Raw genomic sequence first — 26,792 nt, forward strand, 5'->3', positions numbered from 1 at the left:
ATGAATATTTTAGAACTTTGTTTGCAATTGTTTCTTATGGGATATCTGAAATGTATCGACTTTGCCAACAAATACGTAAAGGTTGTGTTTTTAAAACTGCTTCTCACCATATAATAATTCTGATATACTGCATATTCTGTCTGTTCATATCAATTTGTTTACCGTTATAATACTGTGTCAACATTATTGGTTGTTCAGTGTTTAATTCCGAAAATTCTATTTCACAGAATGTTCGATTTGTTTTAACATGTGATTCCAAATCATCAGTTGCTCGTAATTTATGCAATCGAATTGATTGCCAACTATTAACTGTATCTGGACTAACTACACACGAACGTGGTGCAGCTGTACGTAGTTTACTTGGAAAATATGGAAAAGTATTAAATGAATCCGGTTTTCGAAATCAGGTACATTTCAATGTTTTGTTTTGTTAGGAATCAATTTGTTTTCAAAACAATAACTGATTTACTAATATGTTCAATATATTCAACGTTAAATCCTTTATTATCGTCGTTATAATTTCGTTTGGTCGATTCGTGGCGAGACTATAGTTTATGGTTTAACTAATGGAATTAAAGATATCACGTCATGGGTTTGAACGTGAAATTCATTAATCCAATTGGTTAAGTAACATTTTGACATTGAAACTGATGTCAGTTTGGAATGGAAACCATAATTGCAAATCCTAACATTAACTTATAACTCTAACTGCGTCCCAGCCCCGCTAACTACAGGGAGAAGAAGTTCAGGTTCAGATGAGGGAAAGTATATTCCACTATCATGAACAACAACAAGCACAATTCAAGTGTGTATATATACAGCATAAAAATGTCCTTGGAAAACGTCACAATATAACATATTAAAATAGATAACGAACCAATAGCATTTAGGGTCCTCCCAAATGAGAAATATTACATGAAAGTAAAAATGGATGCTTTTGGTGCGAAAACAAAATTTAAAATTTTCAAAATAAAATTCCAAAAACAAGACGTTTACCGAGTGAGTTCTGGGGATCTAACATACCCTCTGTCAACTTTCATACTATTCATACCTCAAATGTCTTCAACATCATTGTGTTATTTCTACAGGAGAGAAATGTATTTTTTTATGTTTAGTTCTAGATATGATCATATAATTTGTTACTGACGTCCTCATAATTAATGGGCCCAACTAGCTTTCAAGTCAAAATCTCATTCTATTTATCTAAAGAGGTCCTAATCAGCTGGGTAGTGTTACAAGGCTTAGAACGACTAAAGATTGTCTGGAAAATCAAATACGGGAACATGTATATTTGATGAATAGCTAATTGAATTATATTACTGATATCCACTTGAATATGATGGATTTATGCTTTCTTCTATAAATTGCGGTGAATATGTGTACCTGAGGTGGATCATTTCAGTGTAGTTTTTTTTTTATCTGGGCTAGGTGGTTTAATCATTGTGTTTTCATTGGTTTCACAGTAGATTATAATGTTTGAAAAAAAATAAGGTTTAGATATTTTTTATAGTTGAGATCATGAGTCAATTGAAGCTAGACCACCATAGAAAACCTGGAAGCACTGGACTGCCGTTTTGTCCTATTGTGGGACTCCTTAGATATTTGTTTTATTAATCTGATTGTTGCTTGTTTTTTCTACTTCTTAGTTATCTGTTTTAATTCAAAAACGAGATGCAAGCATTCCACTTTATTTGAAATTGGCTTGTGATGAATTACGTTTGTACAGTAATTATGAACAGGTTAGTGTCCTATCTTGTACATTTGACTTTTAACTTGACTGTGTTTATATGATATTTTTAGTTTGATACAGTACTTTAAGGATTCAGTTTGTTGATATCACAGCTAGCTATAACATTGAAGGATAGTTATTCATGGAGATTTTCCCAATGAATATTGGTAATTGCAGCATCTTGTTATTTGATCATAAGTGTCTTCGAAGCAATACTCGTGTATTCTGGAAATACAGAGTAGTCAGTGGCCTGGTTTAGGAATATGGTACTAAGAAAAGATAACAAATTGATTGATGAGGTAGTAAATCTTCACTAACTGAGGTGTTTAGGATATGTGTCACGTAGGCATAGCAACCGCCTACTTCTACAGACAATCTTGTCTGGTATAGGAGTAGGTTGGAAGAAAGCTAGGGACGGCCACATGAAAATGAGGTACTAATCCATGAAGTTCTTGAGCGTGGAATTAAGCCATGTTTATAGGCATGGACTACCTGGTAGGGGTCGGCGTAATTATCATAACCGGTGTTTAGGGACCTTGAATGACACGGCTCAAAATCATTTGGCTTATGCACATACATTCGTTTTCTTCCCTCGAATTCAGAGCTTCTGAATTCCTCGTAATTTTTTAAATGTTTGATTCCACTCATTTACATTTTACTTGAATAGTATCTCCGATATCCAATATTTTTTATTTCTACTTATCCTGTTACTACCTCTAATACTCTGAGATTTTGCCTGACAGTTTTATCTCTCTGTGCTAATGGGGTATGGCAACTGAAACCGGTGTACATACGTATCATTTTATACGTTGCTACTAACTGATTGACTAACACCTCATTTTCGCACAAATCAACAATATGACTCTCGAATGATTTATATGTATTTATACGTTTGTAGTTTTAAGTATGGTTATCAATTCTAAATTATTTAATTTCCATTCTCAAATAGTTAGGTGCAAAATTAAAACAACTACCTGATACAATCTCCAGTTTAGTGATAGATGTTGTCAAACGAGTTGAATGTAGTTGTGGATCAGAATTAACTCGTATTACACTTGGTCTACTTACTTGCTCTCGTCAACCATTATCAACAGAAGAATTACATAATTTAATTGATGAATGGTTAATTGAATCATGGATGGAAGAACAGTACAAAAATGGTTATACAGATTCTTGGCAAGAATTAAAAGTACCATTGGATAATCTTGATAATATAATGTCAAATGAGAAGATTATTTATCAAATAATCAATGATCAATTCAATAATAAAAATAAGCCTACATTATCTAAAGGACAACCACATTTACCGTCACTTTTATTGTATATCTTATTAACTGGTCTTCATCCTTTACTTTCGGGTTTCAATGATGAAAGAGCTGATATTGATGAAATTGACGAAGAGTTACCATTTGATGATTCTATGCAAACAATCAAACAAGAAAAGCTTACTATATGGAATCTTGGATCAAGAGCATTATCATTTAGCAGTCGTGAAATACACAATCTAGTCTATGATATTTGTTTTAATCAATCAAAATATAGTATAGGTCATAAAAAATATGAATATTCTTTTAAAAATAATCAAACCAAGAATTGTAACAAACGTGCAAAATATAGTGAAAGTATACCTGATGATAAAATTCATCTGAAGACAGTGACTCTTCAAACTATACATAATATTTTAGCTTCAAAATTACGAAATATGAAAGATTTAATTTATCATTTAGTAAGTTTACTATTAGTCTATATATTTCTGGATAAATGAACATTTTATTTGGGATCCTGAATCGACAGTTTCGTCCTAGTATGGGACACCTCGGCAGTGCGCGTTCGCGTGCGAGATCGAAGGTCATGGGTTCGAACAACGCATGCGCGACTGTGAACGCCCACTGCTGAGGAATCTCATACTAGAACGAAACGGCCGTCCAGTGATTTCAGATTTTCAATCCTGGTGTAACATTGATCTCAATCAAAACTCAACAATCTCCACAACCCTATACTGAGAATGATTTATTATTATTCTTTCTTCTATATTTAAAGTAAACTAAATCCTTTCTGATACTGTAACAGAGTTTGCTGTAAATCGATAAATGGTGTATTTTAAGATTATACCTGAGCTGTACTTTTTAGTTATCTGTTTTAAGTAGAGTATAAGTTTTCTCTGTGGGTCGGGATTATTTAACAACTGTGTAATCTTTTGTGAATACTTACAAACATTGTTATCGTAGTCCTCCACAAAAGAGATCGAAGTCAAGAACTAGGCTTGGTGCCGAGTACGATACCCTTTTCAACCAGCGATTTACATTTCTAACTTCAGTTGATTTTTCACATAATGTATCTATCGTTCAGTCTCCATTGATGAAGAATAGCCACTTTATTGTAGACATTAATTTAACTGCATCGTTATCAATTCAACTTTTTTGGATGTATTAACATTTTGACTAGTTAAATGGTATACCGTATCTAATTTATTGATGACGGAAATGTGTGTTTTTCCACAAAAATGAATTTTAGCATCATGCCGGTCGATTAAATGAAGTTGTTTGTTTACTCACTAGTCCAGCGTTTCTTATTCATCAGATTGAATCTGGATATGGTTTGACATTGTTAGACGATATGAATAGATACAGTAAGTGCTCTATTTTCCATTTGGTCATTACTACTAATTGGGTGAAACTGAATTTAAAAGTATCTTTATTATTGTCTCGGTTTTAAGTGTACTGAATTGATTGCTAAGTGGACTGAATAGCTTAGTGGATAAACTCTTGACGGTTGGATAAACAATGGTGATGGATTCAAATTCCAGTTAAATGATCAAAATTTAGATTCACTTAAATCCAGATAACATGTTTTAGGCAATACTTTCAGTAGATTCCCTATTCTATTGTCTATCATTAAACAAAATATTACTTTAACATCAATTTCGTTAAGGTTTTATTTTATTTGGAAACTATCTATAAAGTGTTTTTAGAAAAAGCTGTTATCTATTAAATCGATCACATGTTGACTGATATAGTTATTGTAAAGTCCTTGGAGTAGTCATACATGGTCATTGTTTGCTGCTGGTTATAGTTCCTGCACATCTTCAAACTAAATTGAAATAATTGATCAAGTGGCCATCTGTACTCAGTAGCTGAGTGGATAACGTTAAGGCGTTTGAAGCGAAAGACATTTGATTCGAGTTCTGGAGCGAACTTCAACTTTGGAATGTAGGTAGGTACATCTAGTTGTCGAGTCCCAAATAAGACAAAATGCGAGTCCTGGATTGCACTTCTAATCACCATCTATCTCTCTTTCAAAGTACATCAATCGGTTTTTAATCTTGCTTGGTTTTCCTGTTATAATTTCGTGATGTTGTTTTTTAATTTTTATTCATCGACCATTTAGAATTAACCACGTATTTTTCATGCATTGTATGCAATTATATCTATTTCTAAGTAAAACAATATCATTTTTCTTATATGGTTGATTCGTCTGCAGATATTCTAAGGCAGTTGTAGAGTGCATTAAGATATCAGGCTAAACTCTGATGAATACGTTGTTTAATGTACCCTCTATTGTTAAGATACAATGAAACATCTAACACTTTAAACGACAAATAAATAAATATTGTATGCTGAAAATAATTACAGGACACATGCCAACTCATAGGCATAATCATGTTGATACAGGGAACAATGTTATATGTAAATGACATATTCGTAATTTTAAATTGTTTAAAAAGTTGTTTTTGGAATATATGGGTTACAATACTGCAAAATCAGTTGGGAACAGTTAATTCTTCGTAGGGAGACTAGGACATCCTGTTGATATAGTAATAGTGCACCATAGGTCATCTCTAGTGCCATTACAGATTAATTATAGTCATTTCCAACTAGAAAAAACACGAAACACAACCCAAACTAAAAGCAACAAAGTTAACTGTGATAGGTTTACCGTTATGTAAGTGTTGAGTTACTTTGTGCTTCACTGTTTGTGTTCGATATTATTTAAGGTAGTTATGTTTGCCAGAAACGGTGTAAGTCTAAGATATCTGTAGGGAGGGAAGTTTAATGAATGCGTTCAGTAATGAAAATGATTAAATATATGATGTCCTTGTAGTTTCATCACTGGAAGGAGATCTAGTTAAAAGTGTAAGCACATTTAAGACAGTTTATAATGATAGGTAAACATTAGTTAAGCGAATAGATGATAACGGTGTTTTTATTCCATGGATAGGTTTCAGGAAATCATTCTAAATTCTCGAAATTTACTTGTAAAGCAATTCATATAGAGAAAAGATTTAGAAAGAGATCGTTTCACTAATGACAAAGAGTTGCTGAATGGATTTCAATCCTAGTTTATCCTTTATATGAACACTATTAAGAATTGAGGTATAGTATTCTAGGAGTAGTCGGGCACATAGTTTGTACATAAAAAAATATATGACTCATTGTTACAGATGTTACAAAGTATGTAGCACAGAAGTCGTTGAAACTTGATAGTCGATGACAATCTGTTTTTCAAACTTATATCTATTCACTTAGTATTACTTGTTTGAATCTTCCCATAGATGTGTTAGGACTGCAACTGGTCCTAGAGTGAACATCAACTCTGAGATGCAGGTACATTCAGCTGACGAGTCCCAAATAGGACGAAACGCGCGTTCTTGATTCCACTGCTAGCCACCATCCATCGTTTTTGTAATGCTTGTGATTCAAGGCAATCCGCATAGGATTCATATATGCCAATAAGAGACTGACCAATTTCAGTCCCATTGATGGGACGATTCAAACAGACAATACAAAAATGAATTAATAGTTATGTGTTATAAGAAAATGTGAACAAATGATGAAAAATTATAGATTCTTGCTTCATGAGTGATATGATATGAAGTGAGTTAGTTAGTTAGTTAGTTAAAGGAACAGATAACATTCATGAAAGGAACTTAATTAAATGACTCTATGATGCTTATCGACATGTATAAGTCTTGATTATGTTCATTTTAAATATTGATAGATTAGTGTCTTATCATTACTACTATCATTATATATTAAACAAAATAAATAATCATTATCTTTGAGATTGACCGCCGTTTTTCTTGTCATTATAATAAAAAATTTTCTCGATTAGTTACAACTACTACTGCACATCATCAATCTGAATCGAACAATATTCCTACTTCATTAGATCTTATGAGGGATAAAATTAGAACTATGCAAAGATTTCTTGCATCGAATTATGAATTTTTAATTAAGTAAGTTGTTGATTTATTCATTTATTTTAAACAATTATTTTATTTAATTGAATGATAACAACTCTGAAAATGGTTCTATTGATCATTTTAAGAGAATGCCGTTTTTGTGGCCCTATGTCTGACTCCATTTAGATCGTATTACGATTGTTATTGAAAGATTTATACCGCCCAATCCTCGTATATAATCATCATCGACTGAAATCGCATTAGCGAGTAACAGAGCGAAAATCAGTCAAATACGAAAATGAATTTCGAATACGTATATTTCACACAATCGTCGATCTGGAAAGACAACCGAACTGAAAAGAGCGTAGGGGAGAGAGTGAAGCTAAACGAAATGACGTGCGGTAGCAAAGGCGTGTGAGCCAACTCCTTTTAACCAAGCGTGGATTGATATTTATAGTCAAACAAAAATAAGCTACAGATGTGTGATGGGTAGGATAAGAAATGTACACACATACCCTCAGATGAAAACAATTAAGGTTGATAAGCGAATGAGTGATAAGGTAGAAATATGTCTCGAGAAGAATTAATAGATTTGTCTATCCAGAGGCTAGAATAACCTATATGGGTTTGTTCTCTCCCACAGTAGAATGTTGCTGATAGTGTCTGGCCAACGGATCCGAAGTATCTCGCGTAGACAACTATTAATAAACACTTGTATCTTCTGTATGATGGCTTTCGTAGTTCTCCACGTCTCCGCCCCATAAAGTAGAACTGTCTTGAAATTCGTATTGAAAATTCTGATTTTGGTGTTGGTTGACAATTGTTCTGAGTTCCAGATGTTCTTCAGTTGTAAAGATGCTGCTCTTGCTTTGCCGATCCGCGTCTTCACATCCACCGTGTTTATCAATTATGCTCTCCAGATATGTAAAGATTTCTACGTCCTCCCAAGCTTCTCCGCCAAGTGTGATTCGGTTAGTGCATGCTGTATTGTTTTGGAGAATCTTGCTTTTCCCTTTGCGTATATTGAGACCTACTGCTTCTGAGGCTGCTGCTACACTGGTCGTCCTAGTCTGCATTTGTAGTATTAGTAATTTGAGGACCAATAACTATCATGGTCTTATTTGTTGTTCATTAGTCGTTGTATCAATTGGTAAGTATAAAGTCACCAGTCCCAGTGGTAATGTAGGTGAATTAATCGGTAATCGACTTAGAGAGAGAGATAGCACGAGATCATGCAACTGATCTCCTCTCCTTTTATACTACGACTTGAACACACGGGACCCAATACAACCCAAATATTCAGTCTGTTTTTTAAAGCCATGTAACATTGTTTTGTATAATTTCTCTGTTTATTAGACATCCGTACTCATTCGCTGAATTGGCTATCAATCAAGATGTTGATGAATGGATTCATACAATTGGATATGCATGTTTACTTAGTTCAAATTATCAAGAAAAAATCAATGGTGACTTATGTAAAAACTTTTTCCGTATTAAATTAAATACTAATGACAATTCATGTATCCTACCGAAAATTATTCAACCAATTGCAATTCATAAACCAGTCACACCATTAACTGGTTCTCAAGATATCCCAATTGCAATTGAACTTGATCGAACAGGTATTTTATTAGCTTATGGAACTGAGTCTGGCACAGTTACTGTTGTCGAGGTGCAATCACTTAAGGTAAGTTTTTCTCGCTTTTCATATGTTTTTTTACCGGATAACGAAATGGTTATCATTGGTATATACCTATATCAACTTACTTTTTCGTGTAAGTCCTATTTTATTAAATCCATTTACTTCATCATTAACTCTTTGTTTTCCTCCCTTTTTTCTTTTAGACATTATGTTCATTTCTTGGACATAATATGCCAATACTTAGTTTATGTTTTCTTGATGAAGTTGACAGTTCTACGACTAGATCATACAGTATTCCCAGTTCACAATTATGGTTAGTTAGTACTAGTCAAGATGCTAGTATACTTATTTGGGATTTATCGAATGTGATAAAAAGTGTTACATGTGGAATTACAACCAGTACCAGTTCTCAATTATGCTCTTTAGGTGGATATCATAATAAACCTGTGACTGTATCTGCCTGGCATCCGAAACGCCGTCTTTTGGCTACTGGTGGTTTAGATTGTTTAATTTGTTTATGGGAAGTTGGTGAATTGGGATTTGGATCATATTTTACATCGACATCATCTGGTTGCAAAAAAATTAAACCTAGTAAAAAACTGAATATCAAATCGTCTATTAATTCAATCTCTTTTCGTTTACCTAATTATGCATCGGATAGTGAAAAATCTATTCCTCCTGAATATTTACGTGATGTTTTAGCAGTGGGATGTTGGGATGGTTCCGTCCATTTTTATAGTCTCATATCTATGAGTTGGATAAAGGTGAGAATTAACATTTATTTTATTATGTTGTACTACTATATTCAATGGTTTTGAATTACCTTTGTTTGATTTTGTGTACTTTCTTTTCTCTCCCTTTTTTAACATTTCATTTTCTAGTCTCTTGCAATCTCATCATCTGCTATTTGTTCACTGGCTTACTCGCCAAATAATGGCAGACTATTAGCTATTCTTGATAGAGAAGGTCAAAGTTTCATTTTGAATGCGGATACATTTGTATATCTAGGTCGGTTAACTGAAAATGTCAGTTTCTCATCAATTAATGAATTCACTAGTCTTGATGAACTGCATCATTTATTACCGAGTCAAAAGGGAGTATTATGTTTCTCTAAACCAACTGGACGTTATCTTATTCAAACTGGTGGTGGGTCATCAGTTGGTCGAATTAATGTTTGGAATGCTCATCTTGGTGCACCTGAAGGTAGGTAAATTATTCCATAGAATAGTGACTTGTAGTAATTTGCTTTTTTGCTGAAAATTACATATCAATGAATTTTTCAAATGACGAATGTATCACGTAATACTGAAACAATCTGTAATTTCAAATAAACCGGAAAGAGCAAAGTTTGTAGAATAACATGAATTCATCATATTTCAGAGCTTCTCAAATAATATAAAGCGGTCTTACCAACTAGTGTTGAGAGTTAAAGCACTCAATCAAAAATCGGATCAAAATAGCTTGATAACAATGGCCTCTGTAAAGCAGAGTAAAAGTGGGCGAGATTATAAATTATGAATGAACCAATCAGATATGAAATAACAAGTCCTGTATTTTGGTGCGAAATTCATTCATCCATTTGGCTAAATACCGTTTTGGCATTTTAGCTGACGTCAGTTAGTGATGAAAACCTTAAATCTAATTCCTCACCCTAACCATCTGTAAATCATAATTCTAATTCATCATACTAGTTTATAACCCTCATTTAGTCCTAGTTAGTATAAGTTGATATTCTCAAGGTCAGTCTGTCGTCGCTCAAAGATCATTCATAAATTATAGTATCACCGTAAATGTGGTGGTCGCTTTTCGTTAATTATTTTAAATTCTTTTATGATGTCCACGTTGTGTCTGCTATCCATTAAATGTCCGATAATGTCATTTATATATACTCCACTTCCTTTCGAACAAAACTTTCAAGTAGTGTGTACAATACTGCTTGTGTATGCAGTATCGATACTACCAGTTAACTTAGGCAGAAGTTCTTAGTGCAAGATTGGAACCGGTGAACGAACTGTTAAAAATTTATTTTTTCAATCATTAAACTACACTTTTTAAATCTATTGACCAGGGCGTCTATTCTCTCTCTTCGTAGGTCCATGGATTAATGTTATTCGAAATAAGAAAGAAATGAAACAAACTATACTTGCCACAACCTATGCTATTGACATAAGTGGAAAACACATAATAATTGGATGGAATGATGGTCTCTTCACTATTGTTCTAATAACCAATGGTGAAACTATATTCAGTTCGGATAAATTAATTCCTCTGATAAACGATAATTCATCTGTTCAAGCTATCTCTTGTGGTATTTCACCTTACTACGATGATGCTAATCTTGTCATTGTTGGCTGGTCATCTGGTGCGGTTAGAGTGAGTTTTTTTTGTTTCGATGATAGATTGGGACCTAGTTAATTTCTTTCAAAAGTCAGTTTTGTCTATTATATTACATGTACATATTGTTGAGGAGTCCAAAAAATATATCCCTCGTCGAAGTATCTAGAAGCCCAGAAAACGCTAGGAAATGGTTCTTATTAAACCAGCACTATAAAGCTTTTAAGGGACGTCTTACTTACTTACGCCTGTTACCCCTCGTGGAGGAGCATTGGCCGCCCACCAGTTCTGGTTAGCGTTTCTTCAGCGAGTTAGTTTTCAACATGATGAGGTCGGGTCATGCACAACTATCCTTCTTTACCCGGGCTTGGGACCGGCAGTAACTCTATAAGAACTACTGGCGGAGTTTCACGTTTTGATTTAATAATTACACCATTACTATATTTGGTGTGTTTCTGTAAAGTTATAGAAGTCTAAGGTCACGTACGACTCTATAAATATTCTCAATTTTCTGTACATAAAATAACATTATAGTAAAGCTTTCACTAATACTTTTCCACCTTTCCTCTATTGTTTAAGTTTAAGTGTAGAAGTAGTCTAGGTTTATGAGGAGCGGCTAGTAAGCCAGTACTGAACGTTCTCGTAGCAGACCTATATCTAGATGGGGATGATTTTCTGGTCTAAAAATGACTACTTAATGTTCAGAATCCAGATATTGACTGATCTTTGATTGTTGTACTTCCAATAACCGTAATGTTTAAATGTTCTTTGGCATAATGACGATATTTCTTCTATGGTCTGACTTTAAGTATCTGTAACCTGATGCTTGTATCTTTTTTGCTGAGCAGGGTTTCTTTATTATGGAGTTATCACAAAATTTTCTTTTAAAAGCAACTTTCCTACCTAGTGCATGTGATTATGAGATTTTTCCAGATACTAATGAAAGTATCTAATCTTCTTTATTATATAATTGCATATATGTATTTGTGATATGTAAATTTTGGTACAAATCAGCACCCATAAATGCACCACATAAATGAATTAATGACTTTTGGTAGGAATAACGGAGAGAGGAGTCGTTAGATAAGTAAATAAGTGAGCGTGAATGGTGGTCAGTAAGAGATATAGTTCACTTGAAAATGCATCCAAGAATAAAGATCATCGTACTTCTATGCAGAATGAAATAAGCTACAAAAGAATTCCCACTGTCTTCTATTCTATGTCGTACATTATAATAGTGTCTCATGCTGTTGAGTTGCACATTGTCCAATACTCCGACTATGTGAGTTGTAACAGACCAACCGATTCTAGTCCTAGAGACCTAGGTACCATTTAATTTACGTTACAGAAACATTGAAGACCAATTAATTCTTTTACATGGTTGATCGATAGTCATTATCAAAATAGTTAATTGTCAAATTCCTCTCTTTCATTTTAACACTACTTAATTAATGTCAGCAAAGATTCAATGAAACATAGAGTATGCCATACTAAATAACCTCTTATGAGATTAATAAAGTTTCCTGACGACTATGAATATATCGATTTCATCGTCGAATACCATATACATATACGACCTTATTCCCAAGACTTGAACCCAGGACCAAGACCTTCGACCTCACCCGCGATCGCTTAACCTCTAGAACAATGAACCAGCATCCGACGGTGTTAATGCCTAAACTAAATAAATCCATGATATTAAGTAATCATCTTCCATCGTCTTTAGTGAGCAACTGTCTCACACCCGACATGGATTGGCTCCGCTGATCATGACTTCTCACTAGAAATCCGAGAAATATATCTCTCAAAACTAATCATACCGTTGAATGCCGACTCAGTGATCTAGAGGTTAAATGTTCGCGCGCAAGGCTGAACATCCTGGGTTCGATCGCCTATGGTGGGGTTATGGATTCGCACTGCTGATGAGTACCATACTAGATTGGAACGGCCACCCATGACTTCCGGGTTTTTAATAGTTCTTTAACTTAGATCGGTTCATGATTTCAATGAAATTCAACAATTTCCGAAACCCCATACTGAAGACATATACTGGTCTGATTTGTTTTTACATTTACATCGACATGCTTTTTGAATACTTGGTTACGTAATTAATTTTATTTATTCAGGATTTTATTCTTCTTCTTGTTCGAATCTGTAATCATATTGATATGATGAGAAGTAATATACAACTAATTTGTAAAAGCCCACGAATATTTTGACAAGGAACTAGTTTTTAGCACTTATAATTGAAGGAATTCGAACCATATTTCACGTACTACAATTTAGGCAGTATTTCAGTAATAATAAACTACACATAACTGCAATGTTAATAAAAAAACTGAGCATATAATTTTCTTGTTACGTCCTTGAATCTGTCTACCCACTTTCGTGCCGGGTATAACTTGTCTAATGTAGATTAAGACCTTGACGCGATAGGCTGACTGGCTTAACCTTGAGGCTAGTATGCGTGAGTTCGAAGTGGGGTAAATAGAAGAAAACTATTCTATCACCTGATTGGCTGACAGGCACGAGAGAGAGAGACAAGGACAACTGGAGCACTAATCTCCTTTACTGCAATCCCGATCTGGTACCCGAATTCCGAATTCAGATTAGTGTAAAAAGATACGTAAATCAATAGATGGATAACCTGACCACAACGTACAATAATTAGGAAAACACAATTATGTCCAAAACTGGGGGATTAGAGTAGAAAGTAGCGTACAAAAGATTATGGCTAAATTACAATAGTTTTGGATCAGAAAATGCTATGTCAGTGAATCATACATCAAACGAAAGCTCATGATCTGTAGAATAGACTAGGGACAATAGTAAATGTTACAGTTTTACAAGCTTTGAATCAAATGAATAACGTCCTCACAAATAGTTTCCATAGTTTGTTAAGGCTTCTTATTTCGCGGTTCATATCACTTCTACATGATAAATGGGTTACAGTTGATATAAATTTTATATTTTAATTAATATTTTATTTCGGAAATACTTTATTGTGTTGAACTCACCGTCTTGTATAAGTTGCAGTGAAGTGTTATAATCTTGGACTACCTAATCTTAATTGTTTGAATTATAGTTAATCAATCAGTCATAATCCACATATCTGAAACAAATATGTACAGGCCCAATGTCTCGACCACATTAGCACGTCGAGATAAACTTAAAAAGATATACACCCATCCTTCTTCTACCTTTCTTACAACTCACTCTTACACCAGCTTGTATCGTTCGTCGAAATAGGTGTTGGCCAGACAAAATTATTACATTCCCTAACAATCTCTGTCGATGTAGATAGTACTAAATAGCTTTCTATGAAATTTCATTCATTTATTTATGGACATAATATTCAGTGAATGACGGAAACTAATAATATCTGGCCATTGAATTCCCATTTTTGTTAGTGTATTTTGTTTTATCTATATCTAAATGTGAATATGTCATCATACTTTCTTATTTTATCTGTCTATTTCATTTATCACTGTAATTTATTTTCTCTTTTCTAGTTATATCATTTTAGTTTTAAGCCCGGTACTAAATCAAAACGGGATGATAATTCCACTGTTCAGTCTGACTTACATTCTATTTGTGATGTATCCATTGTACCTTTGTATACTTCTTGGTCACATTCTATTGAACATGCAGAGAATGGGACAGGTGAAGCTGGTGGTACTCTATGCGCAGCTGCTTCCGATTTTATCGCAGTTAGCGGAGGTGGAAATTGTGAAGTATGGGTATATTTCGTTGGTTCCGTGTTAGAAAATCCTTTAGTGAAATCATTTTGTTTTCGAGAACATAGTAGTCAAATAACTGCTGTCGCAGTACAAATGGATTTTATAGCCACAGGCTCGAAAGATAAAGTAAGTGGTTTAATTTTCTTCTTGTTAATTATGAGAAAAAGATATACGTGTTTGTGAATGTGTAGCGCATATTTGCACGATAACTATTGAATACTGCATATAAAAGTATAATTGTGACTGGAGATTCCATTTCGTACTGTAATTTTCACTATTTGTCTCCTTTTTAATCCCGTAAGATGAGATGTGTCACAGCGTCATGTTCATAGATGACCCATGTAGATAGTTTTAAATAATTGAAATAAAATGCTCAGTGATCCATTAAATTAACAGAAAAAAAGGTCGAGTTAGTTAGTGTTGATGAATATCCTTAATTGATATCTTTAAATTGAATGACTTTCTATAAACTACTTACCTAAACACTAACTGGCTTTAAAATGATCTCAATATTCTAGTTGTACTCTGTGAAGTGGTACAGCCGAGAGTGGGGAGAGTTTTCTCTCCTTCTCGAAATGCTCTCACATAGTCACGCGTATACCGTCTATGCCACGGAAGCCCTACTCACTGCCTTCTTGTGGCGGGTGTGTTGTTTAAGAAATTGAGAGGACGAAAAGCAAATGTCTGTCGCTTTAACTGGGTTGGTGGATATGGAGAATCCACCTAGGGGATTTGGAAAACCCTGATTCTAAACCAATGGTGCAGATGAGCTACAGTATGATTAGGGAACAGCCTGGATATAAACCTGTTGTTGGTCACTGGCTATCGTGGGACTGTATTTCCTAAGGTTGTTCCACTGCCCTGTGGATTAGACCTTGAGGTGAAAGGCTCGGGGAGTGGCCCCCTAACAAAACAACTTGCTTCAGTTTGGGCGCCCGTGTAGTTTTCTAGCTTTCACATGAATCGAATGATATGTGTTGCACATATATTTATATATTTGGTGTAAATAAATATGTAAAATTAAAAAAATAGTCGGATGAAAAATAGTTATATACGCTAATATTATCAATGATTCTGCTGTGTAGCACAAATTAGTTGAGCTTGGAAATGATAATTATGGAATTCTGTTTCAAATTTAGGAATATATATTATATTTCTGAAAAGTCTGATTTTGAACTTTATCCAGTATCATTTATTTATCCACATCTAACGGACAGAATAATTGTTCATCGACCCATTTAGTTATTTGTTAGAAAGAGTTAGTGTTATATCGATTGGGTGCGCGCGTGCCCTGTATGATAAATGAGTGATAAGACCACCAATTAGAGAGGAGCGAATTATCGATCAAAGAGCTATGATACACAAAAGCCGTATGAGCAGTCTTGAGTACTTGTCAGTCCTGCTTTCTGCCTAGCTCAGTCAGTTAAGTCCAGAACCCCAATAACAGCCTCTGCAATATGAATCATTGTCCTCAAACATACTGGGTTTATATATTAAACAAACTGACCACATTGTACCATAAAATAGAAAATAACATTTGTACAAGATTTCGCCAAATGTGACTGTGAGTAGGGGAGGGAACAGTAATCAATAGACTAGGGACAACTCAAGAATGGTAAATCGTATAATAATAGTCTATGGGTCAAAATAAAGCTTATAATAATATGGACACGAATATGAATACTTTAGTTACTTAACAGTTATACAATAGGAAATATACATATCATATTTGTCTATAAGTAGTTCTCAAAGTTACCATTCATAACCTCCACGGGATATAACAGTTTGTATGATTATCAAATTCACCAAATAGAAGAGGCCTAACTGTCACCGATCAAATACTTAAACCACTAAGTCAATGCTCCATAATTTTATTTTGCACACCGTTTCATTCAAATGTTCAGTAATTAATAAACTAGTTTGTTCATTAATAAAAAAAAAATTGGATTCATTGTAACTAGATCTCTATTCTTGTTTTGTACATACCAGAATGTAGCTATCTACAAATATGATTCAAATAGTACAACTGTAACACTTCAATACATCATATATAATGCTTCTAAAGATTGGATTATATCATTGAAATGGTCATATATTTTGTATAAAATGTCTGACAGAAAACTAACATTACTTGTTGGAAGTAATGATCAGTTAATTCGTTTATATAGAATTAAATCAAAGAAATATAAATTGAAACAAACACTTGTTTCAGATCAATCTGGTATTAAATCACTTGATTTCAATGTAAGTTTTATGAATACTTTTATTGCCAATCTTTTGTCAGAAGGGGTTTGGTGGAGATTTCAGTAATTTTTTTATGGAGTTGAGATCATGCGGGATCGTGGACGCGCACTCCTGAGGAGTCCTATAAAAGGACGAAACGGCCGTTCAGTGCTTCCAGGTTTTCCATGGTGGTCTGGCTTCAATTGACTTATGATCTCAAGCCAATCTTTTGTGTCTATCGTTCCTTTCTGTGTTTGTTTGCAAGCTTAATAGAGGAAAAACTGCAATAAACCATTCATTAGCTACACCGATTTATATATACGAGTGCAAAATAGGGCTGTGTTGTTTCTTCCTATGCGACCTAGTGATAATTGAAATTAACAAATCACTTAACTTCATTGGCTTTATCCTAATCATATTCCAACAGCTATTAGTGGTATAATTTATAAACATGTATGGGAACAAGTTGAAAATTCTCATAGGTTAATCATGTTGAATATAAAACAAACTCCATATTCATCACAGCGTAAAAGAAAACTAGTATATTCATTGCATCTTTGTATTAGTTGTTTGAGTCGTCCCATTGATGTTTAGGACTGAAAATTGTTCAGTCTCCTTTCGGCTTATGTGCATCCTATGCGGAATGTCTCTATATATTACCTTAAGTCTTAAACATTATTAAGCAAAGATTGATGATGGCTAGCAGTGAATGAATCACACTTCTTGAATTCCACTGTTAGCCATTATCCATCTCTAGTAGGTTCATTGCTCAATTTGTGTTTCCACTTAAATAGTAATTACAAAGGATACCAAGTTTAGGTCATCAATATGTAGTTTGTAGTATTCACATCAAATGACGACGTGCAATGTTTTATGGTGTAGGAGTAGGTTGGAAGAAAGCTATGGGCGGCGAGACCAAAACGTGGCATAAATCCATGAAGTCACTGACAATTGGATTGAGCCATGTTGGTAGGTGTAGACTACCTGGTTGGGATCCGCGAGATGATAGCATTCGATGGTTAGAGACCTTGAATGACATGGCTCAAAATCGTTTGCAATGGCGAAGGTGCATCCACTCTTTATGTTCTCCCAAATTCTAATCTGAATTCTTCATGTCTCTATCCTTTTTCTTTTTTCAAATTTATTTTAATGGATTATACTCCTTCCACAACATCTTCAAACCCTAATCTTTCACATTACTGCTTAAACTCTTACTACTTCTATCACTATGGGATTTGAATCGACAACTGCATCTCTATGCTAATGTGGTATGGCAACTGGAACTGATGTACATACGTACGAAGTTCTTCGTTGTGACTGACTGACTGACATCAAATGATTTCTCTTTTTATGTCATACATCAGAATCTACACGTATTTAATTCAAAGTATATCAAAATAAAAATCCATGGTGTAATTTTTTTTAATTTCAAAATTGTAGTTTCCTTATATTTTTTCTGCTACATCTAATGGTCATATAAGTGTATGGCGATATGGTAAAAATGGAAATTTTGAACTTATCAGTGAAATGATTATATCATCACCGTTAGACAACTTGAACTCGAGTACAACCGATGAGAATGTTGTGAATCTTGTTAAAATTCAATCATTCGAATATACTCCTTGTTATAATCCATGTAAGTTATAATTGTCTTATTCTTTACGTGAATTCGTAACATTAATTTTTCAATATTCAATGTTCAAGATCGCTTTAGATCATTAGAATGAAACACTCAATGACAATCATGTTCTCATATACGGTACCGACTAATTAAATGTACGAAAAAAAATGGTCGGAAAAGGTAGATATTGAACTTTTATTGAATATTGGAAAGAGATTGTTGATCTCACTTTTTAGATCAAAAGGGGTTTCATGGAGATTTCAGTATTTTCATAGTTGAACGTTGGATCCCGGCTCAATGGTCTATCGGTCAAATGCTCTGGCGTGAGACTGTTAGGTCCTAGGTTCCAATCTTGCGAGTCCAAGTCTGTTGTAGAGATATCAACTCACTGAAGACAATTGGTGAACGGTTGCTCAAACTTCGTGGATTGGTTGAAGTTAGACATTAACACCGTTGGATTTCGGCCGGCTCAGTGGTCTATCGGTTAAGTGCTCTGGCGCGAGACTGGTAGGTCCTGGGTTCGATTTTCGCGTGTGCGGGATCGTGGATTCCCACTGCTGAGGAGTCCCATAATAAGACGAAACGGCCGTCCAGTGCTTTCATGTTTTCCATGTTGGTCTAGCTTCAACTGAATCATGATTTCAACTACGAAGATCTCACTTTTGTCAAGATTAATTTACGAATTAAAAGTGGGGTTTGCTAATATATCTATATATGTGCATTGATATATATAGGAATATATTTAATTGATGCCTTGTGACTGGAAGTGTGTAGATGAAGGAGATATTCACTTTCTGAGATGTAGTACTTCTTACATAGTTAGTAGATTTTAAATTTATCTTTCCTTGGTCCTAAATCAACTTTCAATCACTTGGTCAACTGTTTGAATTCTCTTTACTTATTCCGTTTTTGACTATATCATCAGTAGGTTTGTCACATTTTCACTTCAGTGGTCATTGATTCTATTTGTTTAATGACACTTCTGTTGATAATCACTCTTATTTTTTTTCTCAAATTGATTGTATTTTACATTTGGATAAAATGTACCTTAAAATTGTCAGTACACTAATCGTTTACATTACAGTTGTGTAAACTATGAACATAAGTATGAGTTTTGGTAATTGGAGTAAAATTTGATAACTTAGTATACATTTAGTCTATCATGTACAATCTAATGTCAGGATAACTGTGAAGTCCGTCCAATACTAATTTGAAAGGAAACTATCCATAAAAACTTAGCGTGCATACACATATTGAAAGAAGTAATTTTTAGCAGATATAACTTATACATAGCTATAATACAGAGGTTATAGGTATATAAACGACAGATAATAAGTTCTATGTAAGAACTTTCGTCTAAATTAGAGCGAATAGTTTCACAGTATTTGAGCGCCAAGTTGATGTAAGACATTAAATAGGAATTCATTGAAAAAGCTTGGACCAAATTGCCAGGCGAAACGTTGGATTTACTTCAAATTCATTTGCTGAGATTTTACAAATGTATTATTCCTAGATAATAAGTTCATAATAATTCTCTCTTAAAATCTATTTGTAAATATGCTATTATATATTCCTTATCATTTGAAGTAATCGTAATGTTACACAATCCTATATTGATAATTATCATTTGCTCACTAGTGACTAGCTTCAAGAGTTAATTCTCGGGGTACTAGTGAAAAGTCGTGACCAGTGGAGTTCAACCGTGTCAGATGTGAGGCAGTTACTCACCAATATCGTGGATTGGTTGAAATTAGACATGCCCGAGCAGTGTTCTAGAGGTTGTGGGTTCGCGCGATATCGAAGGTCCGGAGTTCGAATCCTATGTGTGGGGTCGTGGATGCGCACTGCTGATAAATCCTATACTATGACGAAACAGCCGTCCAGTGCTTCCAGGTTTTCAATGGTGATCTAGCTTAGATCGATTCATGATCCCAATCTTAAAGTATTTTAATTTTTATGAAGAAAAATATTTGTAGAAAATAATTCTGTTTGATAAGTTTTCATCGTCAACTATTTTCATTGGTCTAAATCATGACAAAGTCATTCAGCTACATCTCAGGGCCCGGCATAATATATGTATCGGTTCAAGTTTCCATACCTCGTTAACACAACAAGATGAACACCGAATTCACAGAAGTAGTTAGTTCAATGGTAGTAATATATAAAAGAAAGATTGTATATAATAATATAATACAGGGAGAAAGAATTAGTTCGTAGAAATGTATAAAGTAATTTTAATTTCACGCTTTAAGGGAAGACAAATAGTGTATACACCTACGCCATTGTGATAGATTCTGAGCCATGTCACCTAGAGTCTCCAACCATTGATTACGATGGTCGCGCGAAATCCAACCAAGTAGTCTGCATCTATCAACATGGTACAGACTAGAAGTTAGTGACTTCAAGCACTGATGCCAAGTTTTGGTTTGTCCTCCCGTAACTTTATTCCAACCATTGCCAATAGTATTCAGCATTGCGCGTTGTAGTAATCGGTGTTCAGACATACGTAACACGTGATCCAACCATCTCAGTCGATGAAGACTTACAACCTCATCAAGTGATTTACCATCAATCCCTACTATCCTGTTTCTAACCTCACTATTACTTACCCGGTGATCCCAGCGGATGCGAGCAATATTTCTAAGGCATCTGTGGTGAAATACTAGTAGGTTACGAGTATCTTCTACTCTTAATGACCACGTTTCGCAGTCATAAATTAGAATAGAGCGAACTGCTATGCGGTTTACTCGTCCTTTAATTGATAGACGGATATCTCATCTTCGCCGTAGGTGGCGTAAGATGGTGAAATCCAAATGAGCCTTATGAATCCGTACAGAGATTTCGTCTAACACCAACTCATAATGACTAATCGGGCTTCCAAGATAAATCAAGTTGTCGACACGTTCGACTACTTCACTCCCTATCCTTAGTTCAGGTGTTGATGCAAGCTTGTCCTGGAGTAACAATTTACATTTAGATGGGGGAGAAACGCATCCCAAACATCTTTGCATTGCTGCTCAGTGCTACCAAAAGACTCCATTTTATCAGCGTATTCACCAAATAGGACTATGTCATTTGCGTATTCTAAATCGATAAGTCGAACAAAATTGGAGGTAGTGTACAGCCTTTCCGGACACCACTTGAGGTTGTAAAATCAGATGACAGTTCGCAATAAGCTCTAACTTGACTGGTAGTGTTCGAGTAAAGAGCCTTCACAAGGTTTATGTACTTCCGAGGTACACCTTTCAATGACAGACACTGCCACAGAACTTCTAGGTCTAGAGAGTCAAATGCTGCTTTTAAGTCAAGAAAAACTATCAACGTCGGACGCCGATAAGCATGTCTGTGCTCTAAAATCTGACGAATACTGAATATGTGGTCGATACATCCACGACCAATCCTGAAGCCAGCCTGATTTTCTCGTGTTTGCAGTTCACGAGTCTTAGTTATGCGCCCTATGATTATTGAGGCTAGTATTTTAGATGCTGTGTTAGTCAAACTAACCCCTCTGTGATTATTACAGGATGATTTTAACCCCTTCTTGTATATTGGGATAGTAAGTGATTGTGACCAGTCATATAGGATTACGTCCAACTCCCAGATCTTAGCTAAAATATTAGTCAACCTAATCGCTAAAACTCGACCAGCATCCTTAAAGACCTCTGAAGCCAATCCATCTGGACCATCTACTCTTCTTCGTTTCAGATTAGCTATGGCTTTTTGAACTTCAACTAGAGTCGGGGGACCTACTTCAACACCCCATTCAAGCTGGTTGGGAATGGTGGGTAGTTGTAGAGTAGCTGAAGGCCAGCGGAACTGCTCCTTAAAGGGCTCCATCGTTCTAAACGCTTGGGCTGAGAGCAGATAAGTGTTTTGTCTTTTTCGGAAATTTTCGCGCTCACATTTGAATTCTTAAACCCAGTCTGAAGAGTTGTCTGGTGCTGCCTACAACCGCTGCCTTTTCCATCTCTCTCGCTTTCGTTTCACACCACTGCTCACGTTCGTTCCGTAGACTTTCGGTTAACCTAGATCTGATTTGCTTTCGCTCTTCATCGTGTTCAGAGCGTGATAGGATGATTTTACGCGAATACATCAGTGAAATAGACTTAGTAGAAATCCATTGGTTTTTCGTAGCCCTTTCATTTACATCACTAATATATATCACTGTTGTTTCCACTGCTGTTCGTGTATCCTTCAAAGCAACATCTGGGTCAGCCTCGTTTACAGAACTGCCTAGATGTGAACTCAGTTGTTCCTGGAACTTACTTTTGGCTTTCTCGTCCCCCAGTTCAATTCCAATGGGTCTTCTTAGTATGGTTTTTCTGCGTCCAGTGGGGCGCAAGCAAATGCGTTCTTGTATTAAGGCATGATCAGAGTCTAAACATGTATTTCAGAACGAGCGACATTCTTCTGTCGAGCCTCTCCAACGATGACTGATGGCAATATGTTCTATTTGAGTCCTTCGTTGGTTTGGTGCAGGCGGTCACCATGTTAGACGATGTCTCTCCTTATGCTTAAAATTAGTGTTTGGTAAAAATAAACGATTTTCTGAGCACAGTTACAACAGACGATCACCATTATCTGTTCGCTGAGCCGGGATACTAAAATATCCACCTAAATGTCTTTCTGTTTGGTTTAAGCTACGTAATTGGTCATTAAAGTCACCCACTATGAGTACTATGACTGAGCGCTTAGCTTTTTGTAGAAGTTCAGAGAGTTTTCTGTAAAAGTCATCTTTCACTTCATCCGGGGCTGCAGTCATTGGAAGCTTAGGCGGAAACGACGAAAAGGCAACGATGTGTGTCCCTATCCTTCCGAGTTCTTATGGAGCCGTCTAGCCGAACAGCACATACGCTACTGTTAACGGGGATCTACTCTAATACTGTTTGTTCTGCCCTCATACTTAATGTTATGCCTACACCTGCAAGTCCACGAGAACTAGCCATTGGGTCGCCAGATATACTGAGGGTGTATCTTGTCGGCTCTCCGTTTAGGCGAGGTAAGGTCAAGTGAATGATCACACTAGGATCCTGCATGCGTGTTTCGGAGACACAGCATACATCAATGGTCCAAGATTCTGGGATTTTAGCAAAGAGGCTTGCTGGCTGATTCGACATAGTGTGTGTGCGTTGAAGGCTCTAATGTGTAGTTTGGGGCGAGGTCTCAGTAGACCTGGGACAGTGTTTGGCGCACTGGAATCCTTGGTCATGGTGACACTTGAGGAGGAAGTTAAAAAAAGGGAGTTTAGAGTTGAAAGTCGAGGTGGGAGGAATAATATAAATTGAAGAGAGAGACTGATTATGAATACAGTGATCTTGAGTTTTGTTAGAGGTAAGAGGGCTGTTATCACTTCCCGGTTGCCCACACCGTGGAAGGATTTTCCTGGAGGTACCGAAAAAGGAAATTAGGTTGGAGTTGGTCTTAGTAACCTGAGAGTGTGATCTCAGTGCCCAAGAGACAACTTCTTAAGGTTGGTCACACACGACCTTTTCGTGTCAGCTCCATACTCGTTGGGACCTTACCACCGGAGACGGAAATCCGTGGGATAAGGGGAGGTGTGCATTTCTAGGGACGACCTTTCCTAAACCCCACCCTTCCTTGTGGAAAGGCAGCATCGCTATTATGCTGGTTGTTTGGAGGAAACACCTTACTGCCGTCACACCTCTGTAAAGTCAGCAGTATGACTTCGCCCTCGGACCTTGAGTTAGCTTCTTTTAGTCTTATCGCTCTTTAACCGACCTGTCTGGCATGGTAGGACCTTGAGGAACGATTGTTCCAGCCAGTACAGCTCGATTAGTTCATCACGATAGACAAGCTCGATCATCACATCAAGGTAGCAGCAACGGTCGGGACTCATGACAAATTCATGAATATTCACATAGTGTCGATGTGAATATGCAAGTCAAAAATGAAACAACTATCCAGTGTTTCTCTGTTCTTATTGATTCTTCCACTGAAGTCACTGTATGTTATGAAATACTTTATATTATCGTTATTTGCGCATATTAATTTCATTCATATCATTTACTTTAGCGACCAATGAAAGTGTCATCAATACCTGCGATGAACTAGAACCTCATCAAAATGAAGATTCTGTGGTAGATACTTTGGAGTTCAGTAATAGATCAAGTTCACCATTGTCTAATGAAGATGACAGTTCACAGCATCATGGTATTACGGATGAAAATTTGTTTGGAGACAAAAATAGCATGAAAGGAACTTCTGACTATGATGAATTAATGGACGAGGGTTCCGATGAAACACCAAGTCAATGCTCAGAGAAAGATTTAATGACTGTGGATAAATGTAATAATGTTGCTTTCAATGGTGATCTATCAACAGGATTTCAAATGTTTGACAAATATATTAATCGTCCTGGTTCCTCGTCAGAATTACTTAATGGGACTAATGTGAAACTTTTGATTGGCCAAACAATATCCGGTTCACGTAATATTCAAGAGTTTCAATTTCGAGTGTATGAACCGTCACTTACAGGATATCATGCTACTCTAAGTGGTCATGCTGGCCTAATTCCGTGTGGATTAAGTTGTACAAAGCCTCTAAATTCAAATAATGATGATACATTACTTATCAGTGTAGCTGGTCAAAATTGTGATTCTAAAACCATTGGCTGTGATATTCGACTATGGGATTTGCCTTTATCGAATAATTCTTCATTATGTAAGTGACAATATCATTGTAACTGTTTGATATCTCACAGTATATAATTCGGTCTGTAGTGATTTTTTCTTGTATAACAGACACTATAAGTGGAATCTATCTGTTACTTTTTGGAAGAGAGGCGAACTTTAGTTTGTGGAAATCCTCCCTCTAAATTGTTTTCATTGAATTTTTCAAGCTAGAAAACCTCTTTAGAAAAAAAAACTCAAATTCTTACTCAGTTAACGATAAAATTTGGTTTGCAGCCAGTTTACATCCTCCTAATACTTCACAAGATGCATGATAAACTGTCTTTACTCTCAATCTGTTTGTTTGCCATAGACTTCAGAATAGTTAATAATAAATATATTTTTGTAATATCTCAATGAATAGAAAATTGTATTTCTAATGTCTCGTGACTAAATGTGAGTCACTTCTTTGAAGTGAATAGACAAATAACAGAAATTTAATTATCAGAAGGGTTTTTTGTGGAGTCAATTGAAGCTAGACTACCAGGAAAAACCTGGAAGCACTGGACGGCTGTTTCGTCCTATTGTGGGACTCCTCATCTGATGCCGGCTCAGTGGTCTATTGGTTAAGTGCTCTGGCGCGAGACTGATAAATCCTGGGTTCGAATCTCTCGAGGCGAGGTCGTGGATGCGCACTGCTGAGGAGTCCCACAATAGGACGAGTTGGCCGTCCAGTGCTTCCAGGTTTCCCCCGATGGTCTAGCTTCAACTGACTCACGCTTTCAACTAAGAAATTTAATTATTAAAAGTTTAAAAAGTACAAAGGAAACAGTACGGAATATTTTTAGTACAATCACAATGGTGATTGGTCTGATTCACGGAGCAGTGCGTTATTGGATCTTCCTCTTTTCCGCTTCCCTTCAGGATTCCAAGTGAGCACTTGTCTCGTGACTCAGGTTTATGATTTCCCTAATGTATGTCTTATCCACTTCCAATGTCTTTTCCTAATTTCCTCTTCAGCTAGAAACTGGTTTGTCATCTCTCATAAAAGGCTGTTGCTGATGATATCCGGCCAGTGAATGTTGAGTATTTTGCGTAGACAACTTTATAAATACTTGTACATTTTTGATGGTAGTTTTAGCAGTTCTCCACTTTACAACTCTGTACAGTAGGACTGTGTTGACATTCGTTTTGAAGATTGTGACTTTGATATTGTTTGACAGTTGTTTTGAGTTTCATATGTTCTTCAACTGAAAAAAAAAATGCTTTTTTTGGTATCTTGATGAAGTATCCTACTTTCTAGTCCGTCAATGGGACTTGTTCTTTCTCCCGAATCTTTTTGAATAGAACGTGGAGCATGTTTTCAGTTACTTCATTATCCGTTATCATTGCTTCAGCTGGTATATTGTCAGGTCCTACTGCTTTCCTATTCTTGATTTGTCTGATGGCCATCCTGGTTACTTCGATCGTTCTTGGAGTGACACCTATAAGAAGGTCTGCGTGTGTTGCTTTGATGTTAAGTGAAATGAGTGGAGCTGGTCTGTTCAAGAGTTCTTCAAAATGTTCTACTCATCTGTCCCTCTGTCATTGAATTTCAGTGATTAGCTTTCCTTCTTTATCCTTGACCAGACTCTCTGGTTTCCCTGCTAGTTTCTTTGTCGCGTGTCATAGTTGTCTCATGGTTTCTTCTCT

The 26,792-nt window shown here is 35.7% G+C and overlaps 1 protein-coding gene across 1 annotated transcript; it reads left to right on the forward strand.

The window, feature by feature from the left end:
• On the forward strand, positions 1-25,160 carry Smp_066290 (hypothetical protein; the record flags this gene model as incomplete). The annotated part of the gene is made up of 14 exons (XM_018798857.1): positions 1-81; positions 228-407; positions 1,647-1,739; positions 2,679-3,455; positions 4,244-4,358; positions 6,842-6,965; positions 8,268-8,598; positions 8,757-9,317; positions 9,435-9,756; positions 10,646-10,926; positions 14,400-14,753; positions 16,617-16,871; positions 18,291-18,486; positions 24,505-25,160. 14 exons carry the CDS (start codon positions 1-3, stop codon positions 25,158-25,160), a joined length of 4,326 nt encoding a protein of 1,441 aa, XP_018650704.1.
• Positions 25,161-26,792: the final 1,632 nt, after the last annotated feature.

The sequence above is a fragment of the Schistosoma mansoni genome, chromosome 3, assembly GCF_000237925.1.
Source record: "Schistosoma mansoni strain Puerto Rico chromosome 3, complete genome".
NCBI lineage: Eukaryota > Metazoa > Platyhelminthes > Trematoda > Strigeidida > Schistosomatidae > Schistosoma > Schistosoma mansoni.